Source organism: Antechinus flavipes, chromosome 3, assembly GCF_016432865.1.
Source record: "Antechinus flavipes isolate AdamAnt ecotype Samford, QLD, Australia chromosome 3, AdamAnt_v2, whole genome shotgun sequence".
NCBI classification, from domain to species: domain Eukaryota; kingdom Metazoa; phylum Chordata; class Mammalia; order Dasyuromorphia; family Dasyuridae; genus Antechinus; species Antechinus flavipes.
In genome coordinates, this window is record NC_067400.1 from 82,117,235 (window position 1) to 82,144,073 (window position 26,839).

General features: G+C 33.7%; 1 protein-coding gene across 1 annotated transcript in view; it reads right to left on the reverse strand.

Annotated features, from left to right (window-relative positions):
- The window catches only part of NBEAL1 (neurobeachin like 1), a 199,154-nt gene that overhangs the window by 88,844 nt on the left and 83,471 nt on the right, over window positions 1-26,839 (reverse strand). The window contains exons 11-16 of the mRNA XM_051983755.1: window positions 14,448-14,531; window positions 11,857-11,955; window positions 11,191-11,771; window positions 10,525-10,657; window positions 9,435-9,554; window positions 1,443-1,746 (exon numbers count right to left, since the gene is read on the reverse strand). Of these exons, the coding sequence (XP_051839715.1) occupies window positions 1,443-1,746; window positions 9,435-9,554; window positions 10,525-10,657; window positions 11,191-11,771; window positions 11,857-11,955; window positions 14,448-14,531 (1,321 nt within the window). The remainder of the gene's footprint in view (window positions 1-1,442; window positions 1,747-9,434; window positions 9,555-10,524; window positions 10,658-11,190; window positions 11,772-11,856; window positions 11,956-14,447; window positions 14,532-26,839) is intronic.

Consider the following 26,839-nt stretch of genomic DNA (forward strand, 5'->3'; position numbering starts at 1 on the left):
CTGAAAAGTTCACTCTAACGATGTCAACTGCACAAAAGATTCCCTGTTCTCTAAACCTATTAATTACTCTAAGTGCCTCTAGTACCACCTAAATCTAAATTCCAGATTTTTTGATTGTTATTTTGGGTTCCTTTTTGTATGTGTGCAGACCTGCAATTTCATCAGTCCATGGATCTCCCTCCCCTACCCAGTAGCTCCTGCATTTTACTTTTCTTAGTGAAGTACCCTGGACCCTGAAAGGTTAAGAGTCTACAACACAATACACTGAGAAGCAACATAACTTGTCCACATACACCTCATATGTATTAAAAGCAAGATTTAACACCAATCTTCCTCCCTCAACATTTATAACATACCGCCTTCTCTTTAGATTACAAATGCCCCTTTAAGTGTTCCAAAGTTTCAACTAATGGTGGGATTTTAACACCAATTTTGAAAATCCTCAGTTATCTCAAAAGTTACAAGTGCTATTTAAATATCTCTGTTCTCACAGAATATTCTGAATATAATCCTTTAACTGGTGATACTGCTACTACAAACTATTGGACAAAAGACTAAATTCTAGGTAAAAATTTTCCAAATAAGCAAGGTCCAAAAGTAAGAATAACTAAGTTCAAAACATGATTCACATATTACCAGTTCAGGAATTTGTTTTGCCTGACTTCAGATTTTTAATAAGGATTTTTATTTTCTTGTTTTCTCAGTGTGTAATGTGGAGAGAAGAAAGGAGCAGAGAAAAGTTGAGGAAAAGAGAACATGTGTATCTTTGTGAAAATAAAATTTAATTTTTTAAAAATATAACTTAGAAATGAGACCCAGAACAAAACAAAGATTTCTTCCTTTATCTTAAATATTGAAGTATAAATTCTATTATATCATGAATTCTTCACTTATACTAATTTATATGCACTAGAATTAGCTATTTTCCTATATAAAATTATGCATGTTTTGTTTAATCAATTTATTCAAATCTAATATTAAATACAGTATGATAATATATTTTTCTTCCAAAAAGATATGGCTGTTTACTTTTGTATATTACTACTACTAATAATATATCATCATCCATTAAGCCTCTGATGCCATGGAAGTGACCTTAGGTTCTTAAAGATAATGCCAGAAAACTGCTAATTCTAGAAAGACTTCACCAAAGTGGAAAGGTTTGAATATAGGACAAGTAAAGAAATTAAGTGTTCCAAGGGAGAAGAATAACAAAGTTCTAAGAGACTCCTCTACAAAATATTGGTAAGCAGGTGATTTGGATTTTGGACCACAATTTCCTAAGATTGCAAGCTACATTGAATGAGACAGCCATTTAAATGAAATCATGGCTTCCTGAAGTATTGATGAATATAGCATTTTTTTCTTCTAGCTATGATTAGGCATAGTATTGAAGGTCTGGGAGATAAGTACTCCAAAGCTGTGTATCTTTTGATACTTACCTGCCAAATACAATAATTTCACCTGAGGAGGATGTAGTGCTTCATGGAAGATGATTACTGACCCAAGTTGACCTTCTAGAGATGTTGGACATCCCCATTCGCTATCTTGAGTACCAGCTGAAATTAACTTGGTTAGCAACTCTGATTTTTCAGGTGTTCCTCCCCAGGAGGCTGAAGCCAGAATTCCACCAAATGATGTTCGGTGAGGAGTAATTGGAGAGGAAAAAGGTGGGTCTGGGATTTGGGATGGAGGGGGTGTGGTTGTTCTTTGTCCAGCTGAGCCAATACAACATAAAGTAAAAGGCTAAGGGGAAAAAAAAAGAATATGTTTATTATATAAAACTATCAAAGTTATCATTAACTAATTAAAATTAAGGATAGCCAAAATATCAAAATAATATCAAATAACCATATCTACAAATAAAAACTTCCAAGGGCTTTAATTTTGTGGTATTCCAAATTAGTAGAAATACCATTTTTCTAACTTTTGTAATTAGGAAATAATGTCATGCCTCCACACTGTTAAAGGTAATTCTGACAAGTATCATGAAGGTAAATTAAAAAAATTAACAAACTCATAGGAAACTCTTGATAAGTCCTCTAATATCCATATTCTTTGCCTTTAACAAAGAACATGCTTTACTACTACCTGACAGAAAGGTGGAAAATGCAAAGTGCATATTGACATGTTAATTTTCAGAAAGGGCCAATATATGATTTCCTTTGTGATTTGGAGACAGAGGAGGCCTAACAAAAGTTGACTAAAAAGGAAGGAAAAAAGGGGGGAAATCAACATTTTCTGAAAAAATTCACAGAAGAAAACAAAAGGAGGTTCAGAAGGTGATATCAACAAGTAGGGCATTTTTGACACTAACGTGTTAAACTGTTTTCTAAATGAAAGCTATACATTAAATAATAGAGAATCATGATTTCATATTAATCCTTTTTTTCTGTTCTGCACACAAAAAACTAATGGTTGGCAATGTCTGTAAGATTCAGAATAAAATTTTTTAAAAATAAAAGTACTCTTAAGTTAACTCAGAAAAATAACAACTTCTGAGAAGATGGTTCCACAATGCTTCTAGAATCTGTTTATGATGAAAAGCAAATTTTAAGTATAACATTATGATTTAAGTTGAACTAGTCTATTGAACAGTTGGTCACCACCCTTTATAAATATCTATCAACAAGCACTGATTAAGCACCAGTGCTGAGGATCCAAGGCATAACTGTAAGAATTTTTGCCCTCAGGGAATTTAAACGAGAAGAAAACACACTCATCTATATCATCAGTATATTCAAAACAGACAAAATAATTCTGAAGGGGAACCCAGAAAAGCTTTGGACCCAAAGTAGCACTTAACTTGAATGTTGAAGGAAAGCAGAGACTCCAAAAAGTGGAGGTGAAGAGGAAATAGTAACAGGTCAGATGGTGAAGCTCTGTAAATGACACTGGAGTTTAGTAATTCAGGAATCTTGAATTACTTTCAGGATTAAATGTGAACTCTGGCATTTAAGAATTCACTAAGTAAAGAATGATAAGCATAGACCTACATTTTTAAAAAATTACTTTGGCACTTTGGATACTTGAGCAGGGAGATGAATTAGGAGGCTACTGAAATAGTAAGGCAAGAAGTCAGGAAGGTTCAGAATAAACAAAATAACATTCATATTAAACTGAAACAGCTCAGCAAATACTTTAGTATTCCCTCCTATGATTCTATGGACCTTTTAATATAGATTTGTTATATGTACTTACTTCATTCATTGCAGGAAACCTGAGAGGGGCAGAAACCTTCTGTTGTCCATTGACATAGATATAGACAAGACTCTGACCAAAAGGTCTTTTTCCAGGCATGTGAACAATGGTTATGTTGTGCTGATAAAGCAAAAATAGTCAATTAGGCTACTCTTTATTAAATTTTATGCATTTAAAACTTTCAAATATTTTTAAAGTATTCCAAAAAGCAAAAGGTTTGTGCCATCTCTAAAAATTTAAATTTAGACATGGCTAACAATGACTAGAAAAGCTGCTCAGAGAAAGGGAAAATATTTTCCTGTGTGATTCCAAAAGAATTTTCATTTATTTCCTGAAAATTGATAATAATCCATTATACTTTCAACATAGCCAAGCATAATATGCAAATATTCAATAAAAAGGAAGACTTCATCATCTTTAATGATTTTTGCTTTTTTATTCCTCATATTTCAATATGAAAGCTGTAATCCTGCAGAAATCTTCGTTATCATTTCCTTTTAGAAATTATGACCATTTGAACAGGATAGGAACATAACTTCCATTCAAAAAAGTCACAAGAGGCACAAGCACTCATTAGAACTCTTGAGTAGTTGTGTTAATGAAAAATTCAAACATATTAAGAGTTAAAAACAAAGAACTTCTAACTAAAGGAATACTTTCAAGATAACCTAATCACATGTTGTGCATGATTAAGCATTTTGTTTGTTTTATCTTTTTAAATAAAATTTCTTTTGCAAACAGAAATATAATTTAGGAAAGCTATGTTTTGGGGGGATGTGAAAAAACAAGAATAAATTACATAATGAAATTATGTAACAGAATAAAACTACAAGGAAGCACATTTCTAAACCATGTCAACAGTGAACTAAAAGGAGTTAATTTTTGCTCAATAATTCTTTCTGAGGAATTAATAAAAGGCTATCTGATATCTAGTAAAAGTCAAATCAGAATAAGATTACTTACACTGTCTGAGCAAAAACAATACTAATTATGTATGTGAAAATTCAAAAAGCACATAAATCTGTTTACAAATGGATATGATGTTTGGTTCTTGAAATATTGAAAGCAGAACTCAAAGAACAAACTTACCCAGAGGGAGTCACAGAATGTGTGGTCAGGAAGCAGGACAGTTGCATACTCTCTCTTGGTGCACACAGCCACCACCAATACTCCAGCAGAAGTCAGGAAGGCTTCAAAGCCCATGCCACTTGCTGTAAAAAAGCTATTGAAAAACAAAACCAAAACAAATATTCTCGTTTAAATTATATTTCATTGTCATCAACCCCTATTAGTCCTCATATAATAAGGAGTTTTGACATTTTGGGGGGAGGGGAAGGAATGACTGGACCCATGATTTCATTGGAATAAGAAATATCAAAAATGGAATTCTTTCTTCCAAGGCAATCAGCACTTGCTTTGCAAGTTATATTCCTAGAAAATTACCTGGGTCACTGGGGGTAAATGAGTTGCCTGTGATTATATGGTCGATCCCTGTCAAAGGCTGGACTTGAAACCATGTCTTTCTGACCTTGAGATCCATGGATAACTCTAAGATCAGCAGTTTATACATAATGCCATGTTACTGCTTTTTAATATTGCACACTGAGAAGGCATTTCAACAAGTTAATGGTTTAATAACTAGAAGCTCTCAAATTGATATATTTCAAAATTCAAATGCCTGGGAAAGCATAACAAAATATAATACTAATACATGTACAATTAGCAAACATATTCAACAGCTTTTATAAGTGAGTACCTGTACAGTTGTTTTCTCTTCCCTCCCTTGTTAGAGATTCCAGTATTCAACTGATCCTGATCTAGGCACAGCCATGCACTGAAGGAAAAGGCAGATCCTGGCCACTTCTGAATGGATGGTACAGAAATACCTGCCATACTATGAGACAAATTAAAATACTGCAGTGCACTCTCCAAAGTTTGTTTGCGAGCCATTGCCAAGATAGCACGTAATACAGGAATGGTATAAGAATGGATCTTCTTGGATTCATCTGTTCTCAGAAGTCTTATTAACCTGTGGAGTTCTTCGGAACTCATTGACTGACTCCCCAAAGTACCAAGGAGAGCAATCAAGTTCTCAGCACAAGTACAATGAAGTGAAGAATGGGAAGAAAGGGTATCAATGATCCTGAGACCCATGTTATTATTGACACAAGTAGTTCGACTCTGTCTATTAAGAGAACAAATTCGCTTCAGCCAGTCAGAGATGAATATCTGTAGGTCATGTGATTCTAGTTCTCCAAGCCACTGGATAAGGAGCAGTAAGGGCTGGACATTGCTAATACCCAAAATCCCAACAGATGTGTGGTCCCCTTCTACAGCCTAGGAAGATAAATCATAAGTTATAAATTCTGATAAGGCAGTAGTTGAATATCTATTAGCCAATAAAAAAATTTAAATAACTCACCATATTCATAAGTTCTTTTAGCAATTCCAATGAAGGTTGACCAAGAGATTTTAATACCTCATACATATGTGCATAACCAATTCGTTCTTTAAACACTTCCTGAAAAGCAAAATACAATAATTTAAGCACCTTAAGGGAAAAAGGGTAGCAGCAGATAAAAGCTGGACATGTAATCAGGAAAACCTGGGTTCAAATTCTGCCTCCAATATTAACTTGCTATATGACTATGGACATCTCATTAAACCTCAGTTTCCTAATTTGTGAAATATGAACTGTATCAGAAATAACTACATCACAAACTATAGCAAGAAAAAATGAGATAATATATCTAAAGCGCTGTGCAAATTTTCAAGTGTTATTGCCTGTTAATTTTTTATTATACTATGAAATATATTATACTTATTATAAAATTACTTCTGAATTTCTAATTACTAAAACCTACAACAAATAAAGGTCCAAAATATATGGTAAAATATAATTCACAATGTAAGTCATAAAAATCCAAATTATTAATACAAAGTAAAAATTGTAGACAACTGGACTCTTTCCTCTCTAACCTATTCCTTACCTACATGTTAAAATAATTTTTCTAAAGCACAAATTTAATACCCCTACAAAAAAACTAAGTTTGGCTCTTGATTGCCTATAGAATTAAGTCAAGTACAAACTCTTCATTTTTGTATTTACTATCTTCCATATTCTAATGCTATCCTCCTCTCCAAATCTATTTTGCATTATTCTCCTTTGCACAAATTAAGTTCCCACCAAACAGGCCTACCTTCTTTTTTCTCTCATGCTTTTGTGCTTTGGCAATCAAACTATTCCCTATGCAAAAAACCAGGCTTCTTTCTCACCTCTTCCTTCTAGATTTCTTGGATTTATTTCTATAAGCCTCACTTAAGTGGTTACCTTCCAGGAGGAGCCTTTCTAAAATGCCTTGCATTGTCTCTACTTTTTCCTCAAATTATCTTGTTTATTTACTGTTGGAATCCTTACTAACTGCTAAGTAATTAGAGTTGATCTAATCTTACAAGAAGATGTTTTGGCCAGAACCTGAAACAAGGTACTAAGTAGAACTAATTAAGACAAGGCTTGTGTTCACACCTTTATTCATTGGAGTCCACAAGTATGCTAGCTTCACAAAGTACACTTTCTAACTTCAAGAGAGTTCACACCTCCCTTAAAGTCATTGGGCCAGAGAGCACTATGGGAGAAAACCCATAATCCCATTCTCTCAAAAGAGGCAGATAAAAAGCCAGCGATGAGGGATCTATGGCAGAATACATTTTTTCCTCTTGGCTGGCTGATCGCGCTGGACTCAAGAGGAACGACTCTGGTGCAGAGAACACTTTGACGGATTTCAGTGGAGCTACGCCAGAAGCCCTCTTTCCGCGGCAAGTTGGTGGCTGGGCTCCCCAGAAGGAGATAAGAGAGACCTTCCATCTCTGTCTTGGTTGGAGGCAGAAGAAAGCAGAGTCAGAGGCTGAAGGACAGAACCTTTGGATTTGGAGACATCCGAAGGGCTCCAAGCCTCTAAACCGGCTGTGCTTTGAGAAGAACAAACTCCAACATTTGAACTCTAACATTTGGCGCCCAAGCGTGGGAACCAAGGACCCTACTTTCACTGCAGAAGTCTCCAGTGACCAGGAACTGAGTGAGTACAACCTTTTTTGGCTGAAATGGGACAGATCCTAGGTAAAGATTCTCCATCCCCCACCCCAACCCCCCCAACCCCAGACCCACCCAGGAGTGGTGCTATAGAAAGCCTGCTTAAGCTGATAGAAGATCAAGGGCTACTTGTAACTTGGGGACAGGCAGCTAGACTTCTGGCTACATTAAAACGCACCTCCCCTTGGCTCTTAGAGGAAGAGAAAATCTCTCTAAAAAACTGGGCATTGGTTGGTCAACAGCTCTCCGCATATTACAATGAAAACGGTCCTCGTTCAGTTTCCATTGAAGTATTCTTTTTATATAATGCGATACAGATGGCCTTAAAATACCGTACTTGTTCTAGGAGAAAAGGAAAAAACTCTAGGAATAGCCAAAGGGGAAGCCTGAGATAAAGGAGGAAGACAAAGAACAGATTAATGGCCATATCCCCACAGGGCAGGGAGACTTAAGTAAGGCTCAAGGGTGGGGCGAATCTGAGGCAGCCTCAGCCCCACCTGAGGAGCAGGTAATTGACTCTCCTTCATCAACTCCACCCTCCGGGATGGAGGGAGGAGGGGTAGTGGGGGGGGGGGCAGTGAACAGCAACAGCACCTCCCCCCCAGTATCCAGCACCTCCTCCTATGAGTAGATTGCAAAAGGGACTAATTAAGGCCAGAGAAGAAGGGAAAAATGTATCAGAATTTCAACACCACATTTTTCCTGTAATTCAACAGTTTAATTCTTCAGGTCAAGAAAGTAGAAGATACTCACCCTTTGATATAGAAATCCTCAAAGACCTGAAAAAAGCTTGCACTCTTTATGGGGCTACATCAGCTTATGTTAAGATGCTATTACAAAATTTGTAGAAATACCACTTTTCTAACTTTTGTAATTAGGAAATAATGTTGTCATGCCTCCATACTGTTAAAGGTAATTCTGACAAGTATCATGAAGGTAAATTAAAAAAATTAACAAACTCATAGGAAACTCTTGATAAGTCCTCTAATATCCATATTCTTTGCCTTTAACAAAGAACATGCTTTACTACTACCTGACAGAAAGGTGGAAAATGCAAAGTGCATATTGACATGTTAATTTTCAGAAAGGGCCAATATATGATTTCCTTTGTGATTTGGAGACAGAGGAGGCCTAACAAAAGTTGACTAAAAAGGAAGGAAAAAAGGGGGAAAATCAACATTTTCTGAAAAAATTCACAGAAGAAAACAAAAGGAGGTTCAGAAGGTGATATCAACAAGCAGGGCATTTTTGACACTAACGTGTTAAACTGTTTTCTAAATGAAAGCTATACATTAAATAATAGAGAATCATGATTTCATATTAATCCTTTTTTTCTGTTCTGCACACAAAAAACTAATGGTTGGCAATGTCTGTAAGATTCAGAATAAAATTTTTTAAAAATAAAAATACTCTTAAGTTAACTCAGAAAAATAACAACTTCTGAGAAGATGGTTCCACAATGCTTCTAGACTCTGTTTATGATGAAAAGCAAATTTTAAGTATAACATTATGATTTAAGTTGAACTAGTCTATTGAACAGTTGGTCACCACCCTTTATAAATATCTATCAACAAGCACTGATTAAGCACCAGTGCTGAGGATCCAAGGCATAACTGTAAGAATTTTTGCCCTCAGGGAATTTAAACGAGGAGAAAACACACTCATCTATATCATCACTATATTCAAAACAGACAAAATAATTCTGAGGGGGAACCCAGAAAAGCTTTGGACCCAAAGTAGCATTTAACTTGAATGTTGAAGGAAAGCAGAGACTCCAAAAAGTGGAGGTGAAGAGGAAATAGTAACAGGTCAGATGGTGAAGCTCTGTAAATGACACTGGAGTTTAGTAATTCAGTAATCTTGAATTACTTTCAGGATTAAATGTGAACTCTGGCATTTAAGAATTCAATAAGTAAAGAATGATAAGTATAGACCTACATTTTTAAAAAATTACTTTGGCACTTTGGATACTTGAGCAGGGAGATGAATTAGGAGGCTACTGAAATAGTAAGGCAAGAAGTCAGGAAGGTTCAGAATAAACAAAATAACATTCATATTAAACTGAAACAGCTCAGCAAATACTTTAGTATTCCCTCCTATGATTCTATGGACCTTTTAATATAGATTTGTTATATGTACTTACTTCATTCATTGCAGGAAACCTGAGAGGGGCAGAAACCTTCTGTTGTCCATTGACATAGATATAGACAAGACTCTGACCAAAAGGTCTTTTTCCAGGCATGTGAACAATGGTTATGTTGTGCTGATAAAGCAAAAATAGTCAATTAGGCTACTCTTTATTAAATTTTATGCATTTAAAACTTTCAAATATTTTTAAAGTATTCCAAAAAGCAAAAGGTTTGTGCCATCTCTAAAAATTTAAATTTAGACATGGCTAACAATGACTAGAAAAGCTGCTCAGAGAAAGGGAAAATATTTTCCCGTGTGATTCCAAGAGAATTTTCATTTATTTCCTGAAAATTGATAATAATCCATTATACTTTCAACATAGCCAAGCATGATATGCAAATATTCAATAAAAAGGAAGACTTCATCATCTTTAATGATTTTTGCTTTTTTATTCCTCATATTTCAATATGAAAGCTGTAATCCTGCAGAAATCTTCGTTATCATTTCCTTTTAGAAATTATGACCATTTGAACAGGATAGGAACATAACTTCCATTCAAAAAAGTCACAAGAGGCACAAGCACTCATTAGAACTCTTGAGTAGTTGTGTTAATGAAAAATTCAAACATATTAAGAGTTAAAAACAAAGAACTTCTAACTAAAGGAATACTTTCAAGATAACCTAATCACATGTTGTGCATGGTTAAGCATTTTGTTTGTTTTATCTGTTTAAATAAAATTTCTTTTGCAAACAGAAATATAATTTAGGAAAGCTATGTTTTGGGGGGAATGTGAAAAAACAAGAATAAATTACATAATGAAATTATGTAACAGAATAAAACTACAAGGAAGCACATTTCTAAACCATGTCAATAGTGAACTAAAAGGAGTTAATTTTTGCTCAATAATTCTTTCTGAGGAATTAATAAAAGGCTATCTGATATCTAGTAAAAGTCAAATCAGAATAAGATTACTTACACTGTCTGAGCAAAAACAATACTAATTATGTATGTGAAAATTCAAAAAGCACATAAATCTGTTTACAAATGGATATGATGTTTGGTTCTTGAAATATTGAAAGCAGAGCTCAAAGAACAAACTTACCCAGAGGGAGTCACAGAATGTGTGGTCAGGAAGCAGGACAGTTGCATACTCTCTCTTGGTGCACACAGCCACCACCAATACTCCAGCAGAAGTCAGGAAGGCTTCAAAGCCCATGCCACTTGCTGTAAAAAAGCTATTGAAAAACAAAACCAAAACAAATATTCTAGTTTAAATTATATTTCATTGTCATCAACCCCTATTAGTCCTCATATAATAAGGGTTTTGACATTTTTGGGGGAGGGGAAGGAATGACTGGATCCATGATTTCATTGGAATAAGAAATATCAAAAATGGAATTCTTTCTTCCAAGGCAATCAGCACTTGCTTTGCAAGTTATATTCCTAGAAAATTACCTGGGTCACTGGGGGTAAATGAGTTGCCTGTGATTATATGGTCGATCCCTGTCAAAGGCTGGACTTGAAACCATGTCTTTCTGACCTTGAGATCCATGGATAACTCTAAGATCAGCAGTTTATACATAATGCCATGTTACTGCTTTTTAATATTGCACACTGAGAAGGCATTTCAACAAGTGAATGGTTTAGTAACTAGAAGCTCTCAAATTGATATATTTCAAAATTCAAATGCCTGGGAAAGCATAACAAAATATAATACTGATATATGTACAATTAGCAAACATATTCAACAGCTTTTATAAGTGAGTACCTGTACAGTTGTTTTCTCTTCCCTCCCTTGTTAGAGATTCCAGTATTCAACTGATCCTGATCTAGGCACAGCCATGCACTGAAGGAAAAGGCAGATCCTGGCCACTTCTGAATGGATGGTACAGAAATACCTGCCATACTATGAGACAAATTAAAATACTGCAGTGCACTCTCCAAAGTTTGTTTGCGAGCCATTGCCAAGATGGCACGTAATACAGGAATGGTATAAGAATGGATCTTCTTGGATTCATCTGTTCTCAGAAGTCTTATTAACCTGTGGAGTTCTTCGGAACTCATTGACTGACTCCCCAAAGTACCAAGGAGAGCAATCAAGTTCTCAGCACAAGTACAATGAAGTGAAGAATGGGAAGAAAGGGTATCAATGATCCTGAGACCCATGTTATTATTGACACAAGTAGTTCGACTCTGTCTATTAAGAGAACAAATTCGCTTCAGCCAGTCAGAGATGAATATCTGTAGGTCATGTGATTCTAGTTCTCCAAGCCACTGGATAAGGAGCAGTAAGGGCTGGACATTGCTAATACCCAAAATCCCAACAGATGTGTGGTCCCCTTCTACAGCCTAGGAAGATAAATCATAAGTTATAAATTCTGATAAGGCAGTAGTTTAATATCTATTAGCCAATAAAAAAATTTAAATAACTCACCATATTCATAAGTTCTTTTAGCAATTCCAATGAAGGTTGACCAAGAGATTTTAATACCTCATACATATGTGCATAACCAATTCGTTCTTTAAACACTTCCTGAAAAGCAAAATACAATAATTTAAGCACCTTAAGGGAAAAAGGGTAGCAGCAGATAAAAGCTGGACATGTAATCAGGAAAACCTGGGTTCAAATTCTGCCTCCAATATTAACTTGCTATATGACTATGGACATCTCATTAAACCTCAGTTTCCTAATTTGTGAAATATGAACTGTATCAGAAATAACTACATCACAAACTATAGCAAGAAAAAATGAGATAATATGTCTAAAGCGCTGTGCAAATTTTCAAGTGTTACTGCCTGTTAATTTTTTATTATACTATGAAATATATTATACTTATTATAAAATTACTTCTGAATTTCTAATTACTAAAACCTACAACAAATAAAGGTCCAAAATATATGGTAAAATATAATTCACAATGTAAGTCATAAAAATCCAAATTATTAATACAAAGTAAAAATTGTAGACAACTGGACTCTTTCCTCTCTAACCTATTCCTTACCTACATGTTAAAATAATTTTCCTAAAGCACAAATTTAATACCAGATGATTCCCCTACTCAAAAAACTAAGTTTGGCTCTTGATTGCCTATAGAATTAAGTCAAGTACAAACTCTTCTCTTTTGTATTTACTATCTTCCATATTCTAATGCTATCCTCCTCTCCAAATCTATTTTGCGTTATTCTCCTTCACACAAATTAAGTTCCCACCAAACAGGCCTACCTTCTTTTTTCTCTCATGCTTTTGTGCTTTGGCAATCAAACTATTCCCTATGCAAAAAAACAGGCTTCTTTCTCACCTCTTCCTTTTAGATTTCTTGGATTTATTTCTATAAGCCTCACTTAAGTGGTTACCTTCCAGGAGGAGCCTTTCTAAAATGCCTTGCATTGTCTCTACTTTTTCCTCAAATTATCTTGTTTATTTACATGTTGAATACATCAGCAGAATGGAAGTTCCTTAAGAGCAGAAATTATTCATTTTTGTCTTTGTATCCCAATGCTTAATACAGTGCTTTGCCCAAAGTAGGCTCTTAATAAATACCTATTTTTCTTCTCACTGAGTTTTCCAACTATACAAAAGTTGCTGGAAACACTCCCAGAAAATTATTTCAGGTTAAAGATGGTCAATGAAACAGCTTAAATCAGCTTTAATAATAAAAGCAGGAGGTAATGTTCTGACCATTCAAGAAGGTTAGGCAAATAACTAGTTTTGTGGTCCTGTGTAAATCATTTAATTCAGTGAATCTGTTTATCTTTAAAAAATATAACTCAATTGCCTTGAAGGTTTTTTGCAGCATGATCTAACAGACCTATTCTAGATCTGACAATGTAACTAGTGTTTTGAGAAATAAAAAATAAACTAGATCGAAACTGCAATGCTATCTGTGGAGGCTAAGCTGCAAGACCAACTTTATAACAGCCTCTGGGATGTTAGAAAGAGCCCATGAGTGCTCCACTTTATACCAAATTCTATTTTACAACACTGTTATTAAACATAACATCATGGAAACACAATTAATGTTCTTGGACTACAGAAATATTGATCCACACTGCCAAATCACTTTGGACAAATGTTCGTCTCAGAAACTATCATAAAACACAGTTGGCATTTAGAGCTATTCATGACTAATTCCCTCCTTGCCTTTCCATCTCCTTACACTTGACACCTCTGAGCATACATAATGATCTAGCTATACTACTTTTTACTCCTCATACAAAACCCTCCATATCTGACTCTGAACATTTTCATGAGTTGTCCTCTATACCTAGAAAGCTCTTCTTTCTTACCTCTACATCCTAATTTCCCTGGTCTCCTTCAAGACTACCTTCTGCAGGAGACCTTTCCTAGTCCCCACTCTATGGGAACTCTTTTTACAATGTACATACACAAACACCAACACATAAGTATGTATATGTGTGTATGTATGTATGTGATACAATTATCTATAATAAGAACAGTTACTTATATATTGTCTCCCCCACTGGAATGTAAATTTCCTAGGGAGATTTTGCCTTTTTTGTATCCCTAAGAATTAGCATAATTTCTGGTACTAAGCACTTAGTGTTTGTTGATTAATTCTCATCTAACTTCCTGCTGTCCCTAAAGTATTTCAGGATGTTCTGTGAATTGTGATTCTTGAACTTTACTATATGGAGAATTGATTCACCTCAGGAGAGAAATAGTATATCTACTATACATATGTGTGTTTTTTATATAGTACTTTGAGATACAGAAGAATAAGAAATGTAACATGGAAGGCCAGAAAGAACATTAGATCTGAACTCTGAAGACAGGAGTTTATTTCTTTACTTTGATTCCTAACTAGTGATTTGATCTTCCCTAAAACTTATAATTATAAAAACATGATATTGTTTTCATGGAATTGTTGTATAGACTAAAAAAGTGCCAAAGTGCTTAGCAACTATGAAAAAAAAATTATTCTTACAAGTAAATATAAATGTGAATTATATGCATTATCCATAAAAACATTGATTATTATAATTTTACAAATAAACTTAAAATACCTTAGCAGCTGGAGATTTGTTCATCACTGCTGTGAGGGCCTGAATAGTAGATATAGCCAAACAATCCAACTGTTCCTGAAATACCTAGAAAGAGAGGAAACAAGCAATGTACAACACAAACAAGCTAAAGATTTGGCTCAATTTGAGCTAAGAAATGTATTCTACAAACAAGGTAGAGAAAAAAGCAATTATTGAACATGCATCATATTCCTCCCCCAAGACATAGATTTAAAGATATCATAACCTGAAAGAAAATTCACATACTAAGCCCGCACTCCCCCCAAAATAAGGTTTATACCAGAAAGAAGTCTACATTCACATATTAAAAGTGTTCAATGGAAAAAAATCTAAGATCCATTCATGCTTTTAATGGACAATCTCAATAGGGATGGAAGTATACAATTTTAAAAATCTATTATCCTATTATTTCTTCTTAAAATTATATTTTTCTGAGGTTAATTTTACCCAAAAGTGGCTAAAAACATAACTGCTAAGATTACAGACCCTATATTTTTATGTTCTGTATAAAAATCAACTAATCTTAATATGCAAATAATCATGTATTTGCATATAAAATGCAGAATTTCATACATCTGAGAAGCATGCAGATTTTTTTGATGGTATACAAATGTTGTTCATATCTTTTATATTAAAACGGATGCCAAAAGTTTAGTGTTTTTAAAAATAATAAACGAGTGTCATAAATTTCCATCAATTAGGCCACCTTAAAAATGTAGATATGTTCACTTCAATGAAGTGAACTTTACCAATAAACACTGGAATGAGAAGCTACATCAGTCTTAATAACAATTCTCAATTCTGAAAGCACAAAAATAAAGTTTAAAAAACTACCATATCTAAAAGCTGCTTTCAGGGATAAGGAAAGTCAGTGAGTTGAATCTAAAACATTTATACTATTACCAGGTTCTTTTATTCTCCCTGCCCCCCAAAATAGTTTTGACATGAAGTAGAAAGTCCAAAATATTGCCTTGTTAGAGGAAGCTGTACATTTAAACAAGAATTCCAATCAGTTCAGGCCTCCATAAAATAATATAAGACAATGAAACCTTCCTACAGCATCATTTGCATTTAAAGTAGACTATCACAGAATTTTGAAGTTGAAAGGTAACAGATAAGTAATAATATAAGGTAGGTCATGAACCTTAAAGGGGTTAGTTAAGGAAGTGTAACAAGGATCTCATGATAAGGTGACTTCAGCAGTGAGAAAGTCCTATTACATGTTTTAGAAATTAACATCTGCAAATAAATTTCAAAATTTTCTCTGTGAGATATCATACTCTGAAATTCCTTTTTTTCCTCAATTAACATCTTATAAAAAGAAAATAATTTATCATATACGAGTAAACATATACATTTGAGCAATTATGACAAAAATTATGATAGACAAGCACATTTTTACATATAATTTTTCTTACTGAACTACAAAATACTATAAAAACAAAAAAGTTATAGATTTGTATTTCATTCATTTGCAACTAAATTTTTGTAAATCAAATTTCAAGTTCTATATTATATTAATTAAAGATTTCAGAAATCAAATTCTTCTTCCCTTCCTCCCAGATTCAGTATGTCCACTGAGTTATGCTTATCACTTGGCAAGAAGCAAAGAATCAACATAAAATAATCACACAAATTGACAAAATTTTAAGATCCCAATACACCACAATACTTAGAAAAGAAAGCCAAAACCAAAAAAAAAAAAAGAAAAGAAAAGAAATGAAACGAAATCACCACCAGGTTGACAGCATTGGTATTGGGATCCTATTCCTGTACTTATCTCTTTAAAATCAAAAGAAAATGAAAGATACAAAGTATTAAACAATATTATAGATTCTTCAAATTTTAATTTTTGTACCTTTTAAAATTAAAAACTCTTCAAAAATATTACTCGAAACAAAATGTTCAAAATAACAAACTCCTTTAGTTAAAGAAAAATTTTTTTCCATTTAATATAATAGAGTCAAAGTACAGGAATAGATATTCCCATGGACTATTTCTGAATTTCAGCTTAAGCAAGATGCAGACTTTGTAGATACCTGGTCCTCATTCATTTCTGTCAGTAATTTGTTGGCAAGATCTTTCTCGTTCTTGTCTGCCACCTTACTGTTAGCATTTAAAAATAGCTGTTAAAAACAGAGACAAGAATAATGGAGAAAATAGGTTTCAAATTCTGCTAAGTTAAATCCAAGAATGTACACTATAGAATTCTTTCATTTTTAGAAATTATTTATAGACTTTTTAAAGTTTCTGATTACAAATTCTAAAATTAAGTTATATGTGAATTTTCCATGATAAACATGATTAGTTCCTGTCTCAGAATTCCAACTAGCTAGGGAAAAAAAAAAAAAACCTACCACAATAGGAAGAGAGGGTAAATGACAGCTTCAGAAGGAAAATGTGTGTGTGTATGTGAATAACATAGTTTAAATTGGATAAAAGAGCTACAATAAAGAACAAAAAATAAATCTTTAAAAGAAACAATCCTTGAGATTCAGATACTCAAAAGATTTCCCCCCCCGAGGCAACTGGGGTTAAGTGACTTGCCCAGGGTCACACAGCTAGGAAGTGTTAAATGAGATCACATTTGAACTCCGGTCCTCCTGACTTCAGGGTTAGTGCTCTATCTACTGCACCACTTAGCTGCCCCTCAAAGAAGATTTAAACCACATTATTAGAACCTAAATATTAACCTACCAAAAAAATTTAGGCAGTCACTGCTTCTTGCTAGCTGGAATTTAATTATAGGCCTACACATGTACTTTAGAGAGTCCACACTGCTACTGTTGGGCAGTATTTTAGGGTGAGATCAGATGAAAAAAGAGAAATTAGCTCATCCCCTCTGCAACTATGATTGGGATCGGGATGGGAATGGGAAGTAGTATGGGAGAAAGTTTGGAGAGGAAAAATGAAAAGATAAACACTAATGCCAAAGTATCTCATATATATCTATATCTGTACATAAATATATACAACACACATACCTTTATACATGCACACAAATACTCTTTAAAATATTTACTTTTTTAAATGATCTCAACTTTCATTGCAATTTTTTTCCTTGTAATTCTATATATTTGATTTTGTGAATTTATCAATTTGGAACTCAGGTACAAAATAGGAAAAGAAAAAAACGCTGTCATATGCACAGAACTAAGATTCAAAATAAAAAGCAATAAATTTCTGTTTAGAAAGCACTTTTTTTTCTAGATTCTTTTGTGGAGTCTCAATCTAAAATGCACTCTTTTTCAGATTCTCAGTCTAGAAAACACTCTTTCCTAGATTCTCGGTTTACAAAACACTATTTTTCCCCTAGATTCTTTCCTGCATTTGCAGTCCAAAGTACTTTTTAAATTCTTAGTCTAAAAGGCATACTTTTCTAGTTCTCAGTCTTTTCTGGATTCTTCTAGATTTACAGTCTGGGAAGCACTCTTTTCTAGATTTGCAATTTGGGATGCATACTTTCCTGGACTTTTTTCTAGATCTGTGGTTTACAAAGCACTTTTCTAGATGGCACTTGTCTAGATCAGCAATGTAGAAACCAGTCTCTTCTAAATTCTTTCTTAGATTCTTAATTCAGAAAGCATTCTTTTCTAGACTCCCAATCCAGAATCTCTTTTCTCATTCTAGAAAGTACTTTTCTAAATTCTCAATCAGGTAGTCACTTTTTTATAGACTCTTTTCTAGACTACTAGTCTAGAAAGCACTCATTTAAGTTATATTTATTTCCATACGAGTCATGCTGAGAAAAAATAAATCAGAACAAAAGGAGGAAAAAAAAAGACAAAAAACAGAAGGGAAAAAAAAAAGGTAAAAATAGTATGCTTTGATCTGCATCCAATCTTCATAGTTCTTGCTGAATGTAAATGGCATTTTCCATCAAAAGTTTGTTGAATTGTTTCAATGAATTGTTTATGAGAGTTAACTCTTTCGTAGTTGATCATCATACAATCTTGATGTTGCTTGAACAATGTTGTTTTCCTGGTTCTGCTCTCTTCACTCAGCATCAGTTTATGCAAATCTTTCCAAGCTTTTCTGAAATCAGCCTGATGATCATTCCTTTTTTTTTTGAGGAAAAGTCAATTTTTTATATTTATTTATTAAAAAATTAAATACAAAATAAGAAAAAACAAAATAAAAAAGACAGAAAAGGAAAAAAAACAACATTGTTTTGTGTCCAACAGAACATCACGGAAGATTCAAAACATGTAACAATAAATTTCTATTTTTAGAAAGGATCTGTAATAATAAAAGACAATATATATTCCTGACTTGTCCATCTTTTCTTTGTTTCCTTGTAGATTATATTTTTGTTCTCTGCTGTATACTTTTTACTTTATTTTCTTTTTCCCCTTTCATTCTCTCTTATCTTCCCTAAGCAGGCAACAATTAAACATGGATGTGCACACACACACACACACACACACACACACACACACACGCACATCTATACCAATATTATATCTACATGCATAATACATATACATATATGCATATACATTTATACATATGTATATATGGATCTAAACCAATATTTATATGGTTGACATAAGATAGATTTCTCTATTGATTGAATCTTTTTGTTTGATTTTGTCTGAGATCAATGATTACTAGCCCTACTTTTTTTTTCCTCATGAATTCTACTCCTAATCCTTATTATGGGTTTGTATATATCTTTTATTTCCTACCCCTGCTAAGTTTTCTATTTTAATTCTACTCCTTAATCCCTCCTCATCCAGGTATCCCTTCCTTATTTTTTCCCACCACCTTTTCCCTTTCTCTTTATCCCATTCCCATTAATCTATAGATGTTATGCCATAGTCTTTATTCTAAAAATTCTGTGTCCCACCTTATCAGATGCCATCTTTTCCCTCCCTCTTTATTCCTTTCCCATTAATCTACATATCTTATTCCACTACCAAAAATCTACACACCTTATCTATCCTTCCTTATATACCTCATTTTATCCTATTCTTTCCTCCCTTTTTCCTTTATAGATTTTGGAGGGTACTATATTCTTCACAATACATATACATGTATTATGGACAGACATATGTATTGTTCTCTAACCCATTTCCAATGTGAGTAGGTTTTCAGAAGTACCATCCCTCTCCCATGCCTCTGTCAGTCCTTCCTCTGACTCATTCGAACAGTATAATTACTATTTTACCTTTTACTAGACTGTTTTGCTTTTAAGAGTCAGATCATACTTAGCTTTGCCCCAATTACTGGTGTCAATCTTAAACATATGGTTCACATTTCCACATTAAAAACATAAGCAATTTGTTCTTGTTGAGTCCCTTGAATTTTTTTTTTAATTTTTATTTAATAATTACTTTATATTGACACTCGTTTCTGTTCCGATTTTTTTTTCCCTCCCTCCCTCCACCCCCTCCCCTAGATGGCAAGCAGTCCTTTATATGTTGGATATGTTGCAGTATATCCTAGATACAATATATGTTTGCAGAACCGAACAGTACTCTTGTTGCGTAGGGAGAATTGGATTCAGAAGATATAAATAACCCGGGAAGAAAAACAAAAATGCAGATAGTTCACATTCGTTTCCCAGTGTTCTTTCTTTGGGTGTAGCTGCTTTTGTTCGTCATTTATCAATTGAAACTCAGGTCTCTTTGTCAAAGAAGTCCACTTCCATCAAAATATGTCCTCATACAATATCGTTGTCGAAGTGTATAATGATCTCCTGGTTCTGCTCATTTCACTTAGCATCAGTTCATGTAAGTCTCGCCAGTCCTCTCTGTATTCATCCTGCTGGTCATTTCTTACAGAACAATAATATTCCATAACATTCATATACCACAATTTACCCAGCCATTCTCCAATTGATGGGCATCCATTCATTTTCCAGTTTCTAGCCACTACAAACAGGGCTGCTACAAACATTTTGGCACATATAGGTCCCTTTCCCTTCTTCAGTATTTCTTTGGGATATAAGCCCAATAGAAACACTGCTGGATCAAAGGGTATGCACAATTTGATAATTTTTTGGGCATAATTCCAGATTGCTCTCCAGAATGGTTGGATTCGTTCACAACTCCACCAACAATGCATTAGTGTCCCAGTTTTCCCGCATCCACTCCAACATTCATCATTATTTTTTCCTGTCATCTTAGCCAATCTGACAGGTGTGTAGTGGTATCTCAGAGTTGTCTTAATTTGCATTTCTCTGATCAATAATGATTTGGAACACTCTTTCATATGAGTGGTAATAGTTTCAATTTCATCCTCTGAAAACTGTCTGTTCATATCCTTTGATCATTTATCAATTAGAGAATGGCTTGATTTCTTATAAATTTGAGTCAGTTCTCTATATATTTTGGAATTGAGGCCTTTATCAGAACCTTTAACTGTGAAAATGTTTTCCCAGTTTGTTGCTTCCCTTCTAATCTTGTTTGCATTAGTTTTATTTGTACAAAGGCTTTTTAATTTGATGTAATCAAAATTTTCTATTTTGTGATCAGTAATGGTCTCTAGTTCATCTTTGGTCACAAATTTCTTTCTCCTCCACAAGTCTGAGAGATAAACTATTCTATATTCCTCTAATTTATTTATAATCTCGTTCTTTATGCCTAGGTCATAGACCCATTTTGATCTTATCTTGGTATATGGTGTTAAGTGTGGGTCCATGCCTAATTTCTGCCATACTAATTTCCAATTATCCCAGCAGTTTTTATCAAATAATGAATTCTTTTCCCAGAAGTTAGGGGCTTTGGGTTTGTCAAACACTAGATTGCTATAGTTGACTATTCTGTCTTGTGAACCTAGCCTTTTCCACTGATCCACTAATCTATTTCTTAGCCAATACCAAATGGTTTTGGTGACTGCTGCTTTATAATATAATTTTAGATCAGGTACAGCTAGGCCACCTTCATTTGATTTTTTTTTTCATTAATTCCCTTGAGATTCTCGACTTTTTATTGTTCCATATGAATTTTGTTGTTATTTTTTCTAGATCAATAAAATATTTTCTTGGAAGTCTGATTGGTATACCACTAAATAAATAGATTAGTTTAGGGAGTATTGTCATCAATCAACTCCCTAAGAAAAAATTCCCAGGACCAGATGGATTTACATGTGAATTCTACCAAACATTTAAAGAACAATTAACTCCAATGTTGTATAAACTATTTGAAAAAATAGGGATGGAAGGAGTCCTACCAAACTCCCTTTATGACACAGACATGGTACTGATACCTAAACCAGGTAGGCTGAAAACAGAGAAAGAAAATTATAGACCAATCTCCCTAATGAATATTGATGCTAAAATCTTAAATAAAATATTAGCAAAAAGATTACAGAAAATCGTCACCAGGATAATACACTATGACCAAGTAGGATTGATACCAGGAATGCAGGGCTGGTTCAATATTAGGAAAACTATTAGCATAATTGACTATATCAATAACCAAACAAACAAAAACCATATGATCATCTCAATAGATGCAGAAAAAGCATTTGATAAAATCCAACATCCATTCCTAATAAAAACACTTGAGAGCATAGGAATAAATGGACTTTTCCTTAAAATAGTCAGGAGCATATATTTAAAACCATCAGTAAGCATCATATGCAATGGGGAAAAACTGGAACCTTTCCCAGTAAGATCTGGAGTGAAGCAAGGTTGCCCACTATCACCATTATTATTTAATATCATATTAGAAACACTAGCCTCGGCAATAAGAGTCGAGAAAGATATTAAAGGAATTAGAGTAGGCAATGAGGAAACCAAACTATCACTCTTTGTAGATGATATGATGGTATACCCCAGAGATTCTACTAAAAAGCTATTGGAAATAATTCATAATTTTAGCAAAGTAGCTGGCTACAAAATAAATCCCCATAAATCCTCAGCATTTTTATACACCACCAACAAAACCCAACAGCAAGAGATACAAAGAGAAAGTCCCTTGAAATTAATCTTTGATGTTGACTCTTTTATGTTAACTTTGCTATTGAGTTCAGGTTTGGTTGAAACAAAGTCCTGAAAATCTGCAAATTCATTGAATTCCCCTTTTTTTTGGCTCAATAACATGGTTAGTTTTGCCAAATATGATATTTTTGTCTGCTGGCCTCATTGTTTTGATTGTCAATATATATTATTCCATAACCTATGGTCTTATTATAGTTGCTAAAAAATCTTGTTCAATTCTAATGGTAGTTCCAGCATATCTGAATTTTTTTGTTTCTTTATTTCCTGTAATTTTCTCTTTGAAGTTTAGCAATATTCTAATGTATTTTCCTTGTAAGATCTTTTTGAGGTTGTTTGTGATCGTTGGAGTTTTCTATTTCTACTTTCTCTTCATGTGCTATCATTCCAGGATAATTTTCTTTGATTGATTCTTGTCAAAATTATTATTTTTTTTAAATCACAGCTTTCAGGAAGTACAAGTATTCTTATATTTTTTCTTCTTGCTTTGTTCACCAGGTCTATTGTTTTTCTTATGTTTTACATTTTGTACTATTTTTTCCATTCTTTATATTTTATTTTGTTATTTCATGGTCTCATATCTTCAATGGCTTCCCTTTGCCCAATTCTAGTTTTCAAAGAAGTATTTTCTTCTTTAAGACTATCTCCTTCATTATACACAGCAACAAGATTATATTGATCAATTCTGATAGATGTGGCTCTCTTCAACAATGAGATGATTTAACCCAGTTCCAATTGTTTAGTGATGAAGAGAGCCATCTACACCCAGAGAAAGAACTGTGGGAACTGAATGTGGTTCATTTTCACTCTTTTTGTGGTTGTTTGATTGCATTTTATTTTGCTTCTTTTTTTTTCTGGTTTCATTTGATTTTTCTTGTGCAGCAAAATAGTTATATAAATATGTATGCATATATTGGATTTAACATATATTTCTACTATATTTAACATATATTGGACTATTTGCCATCTAGGGGAGGGCGTGGGGGAAGAAGGGGAAATTGGAACACAAGGTTTTGCAAGGGCTAATGTGGAAGAATTGTCCACGCATATGTTTTGAAAAGTAAAAAGCTTTAATAAAGGAAAAATAAAAATAAATAAATAAACTATCTCCTTTTCTAGCTGGTTAACTTTTTTTCCCATTATCTTGCTTTTCTTGGATTTTTTGTTGTTATTTTTTTAGTTTTTCTTCAATTTTTCTCAATTGATTTTTGAAGTCTTTTTGAGTACTTCAATTAATTTTCTCTGGGGAAGGAATCATTTAATGTTATTTTGGGATAGAAGAGGCCTTTTTTACTTCAGTAAATATTTTCAGGACTACGAATCCTCTTCTCCCCTCTAATGCCTCTATGTCTGTTCTTCCTCTGTACCTCATTTGTATAACATGTATAACATAATAACATTTGTATAATATGTATAAGATGTAAATCTTAAACATAAGGTATACATTTCCCATGCAAAAACTCCATAAACAATTTGTCCATATTGGAGTTCCTTAAATTGATCTTTGATGTTGGCTTTTATATGCTAAATTTTCTGTTAAGTTCGGATTTGGTTGATAGAAAGTCTTAAAAATCTGCCAGTTTATTGAAAGTTCGTTTTTTCCTTATTCAAAATTACAAATAATTTTGCTGTATATGATATTTTTGGCCCCAAATCTAATTGTTTTACTTTTCTGGAGATATGATTCCAAGATCTGCAGTCTTTTATTGTAGCTGCTAAGTTCAAATCAATTCTAATTGTAGTTCCAGCATATTTGAATTGTATTTTCCTTGTTTCTTGCAAAATGTTCTCTTTGATCTGGGGGTTTCAAAATTTGCCAATAATATCCCAATGTATTTTCCACAAAGGATCTCTTTGAAGTGGTTATCAGTGGATTTTTTTCTTTTTCTATTTTCTCCTCATATTCTATCATTCTAGGTCAATTTTCTAAGTTATTTCCTGCATTATTGTGTCAAGGTTCTCTTTTTTGGTCACAACTTTCTGGCAATACAATTTTTCTTTTTTCTTTTCTTTCTTTCTTTCTTTTTTTTTTTTTTTGCTAAGGCAATTGGGGTTAAGTGACTTGCCCAGGGTCACACAGCTAGGAAGTATTAAGTGTCTAAAGCAAGATTTGAACTCAGGTCCTCCTGACTTCAGGGCTGGTACCACCTAACTGCCTCAGTACAATTATTCTATTTTCTCTTCTTAATCTGTTCTCCAAGTCTATCGTTTTTCTTATAAGGTATTTCATATTCTGTTCTATTTGCTATTCTTTATATTGTGTTTTGTTATTTTTTGGTCTCTCATAGTTTTACTGGTTTTCCTTCCCTGATTCTAATTTTTAAAAGAATTATTTTAGTCTTTCAGATTCTGTACTTCCTTTTCTAATTGTTAACTTTTTTTTTCATAATTTTATTTTCCTAAGATGGTTTTAATTGTTTTCTTTAGTTTTTCCGCCATGTCTCTCTCTCATTTGATTTTTGAATTCTTCTATAAATTCTCTCTGGGCAGGGAGCCATTACATATTACTCTTTGGGATAGAAGCTTTTTTTTTATACACTAAAGTGTTCTCCCTCTGAAGATGAACCCCTGTACCCATAATATGTAATAATAAGATGGGTATACAAATCAAGCATTTACTGATAACAAATCATAAAGAAATGTTTTAAAAAACAATTCTTTGGTATACATATAATTGTACCATTTATTAAAGACAAAAGCAAATTTGCACACTAATGAGATGGATGTGCTTTATTTTTATTATATAAAAATCTTGACAGAATATTTGATACTGCAGGACACAAAACAAACATCTTTAACTGTAACCAAATTTGTCATAATCCCCCCTCATAGCTAAGAAACTTTGACTTAACCTCCCCCTTCTCCAAAGATCATACCCTTATCCTCCCCTCACTAACCTTTCCCCTTGTTGTCATGTTTTTAATCTGAATTTAGAAAACTTTTCTAGTCTTCCAAATATATATTTTGTTCCCTCTTTATTCCATTAAGCTACACACCCTTCTATACCTCACCTCTTATCCTAGTACCCTCTTTTTTTTTTTTAAATAAATTTAGAAGACTTTTATTTCTTCTAAACGTGTTGTTCTCCATATCCAGCCATTCTGGAGAGCAATTTGGAACTATGCTCAAAAAGTTATCAAACTGTGCATACCCTTTGATCCAGCAGTGTTTCTACTGGGCTTATACCCCAAAGAGATACTAAAGAAAGGAAAGGGACCTGTATGTGCCAAAATGTTTGTGGCAGCCCTGTTTGTAGTGGCTAGAAGCTGGAAAATGAAAGGATGTCCATCAATTGGAGAATGGTTGAGTAAATTGTGGTATATGAACGTTATGGAATATTATTGTTCTGTAAGGAACGACCAGCAGGATGAATACAGAGAGAACTGGCGAGACTTACATGAACTGATGCTGAGTGAAATGAGCAGAACCAGGAGATCATTATATACCTCAACAACCATACTGTTTGAGGATGTATTGAAATTCCTTTACCTGATTGTAATTTTTAATTTTCTCTTTGCCTTAGCTCTTTTTCATTCTCACTATGATATCTCCATCCCTCAGCTTTTCCTCAAGCCATATTACATTTCTTATAGTCTGAGATCCAGTGCCACTTTCCTCCTTGTTCCTTTCACAAGACATTCTGATTTCCTAACTCAGTTTCATTGATTGTCCACCATGTCTAGAAGTCGTTATTTACTTCTGTATTTCCTATCTTTCTTCCAATCTCAACTCAGATTCTACTTTCTGTAAGAAGCCTTTATCAGTCACTCTGCTCTATATTTTTAATTTCCAATTCTTCATGTATTATCTTGTGTATATGTAAACATTTAACTTGTTGCCCCTTCCTTAGATTGTAAGCTTAAAAGCAGAGTTTATTTTGTGTTTCTCTGCCTCCCTAATACTTAACACTACTTGACACCAACAAAAGTTTTTGTTGATACAAGCTACAGTTACTGTCTATTGTTCAATAATTTCTGGGGTCTCTGTAGAATTCTCTTTTTTGATGAGGAAATTTTGGTTAATTTTCCTTTCAATAGCATTGTGTTTTTACTTTGCTTTGATTTTTCACTCTTTCCCCCCATTCTGTGTTTGAGCTTCTCTTTTGATTCACCTGCATTTAAACCCAGCTTTGATTCTGTTATTGTTTCCTGGACTTTTTGTCTTGAAGCTTTTTCTCATAGGTTCTTATCTCTTGTTTCTCTCTTTTGAATCATGATTGAATCAGGACTATGGGGGGACCTGGCCAGAGATCTTGATGAGGTTTAGGTTTTGGACTTTCCTTTTGTCAGCTTGTTATTGTAATCACCTCTAGTCTTGGGGTGAGGAGGATGATGACTCTGGCCTTAGGTTCTATTTCAGTTCTTTCCTTTGACCTGGAACCAAAACCAAAAACTCCGCCTCTTGTAAGTAGTTTCAGTTAGGTTCACAA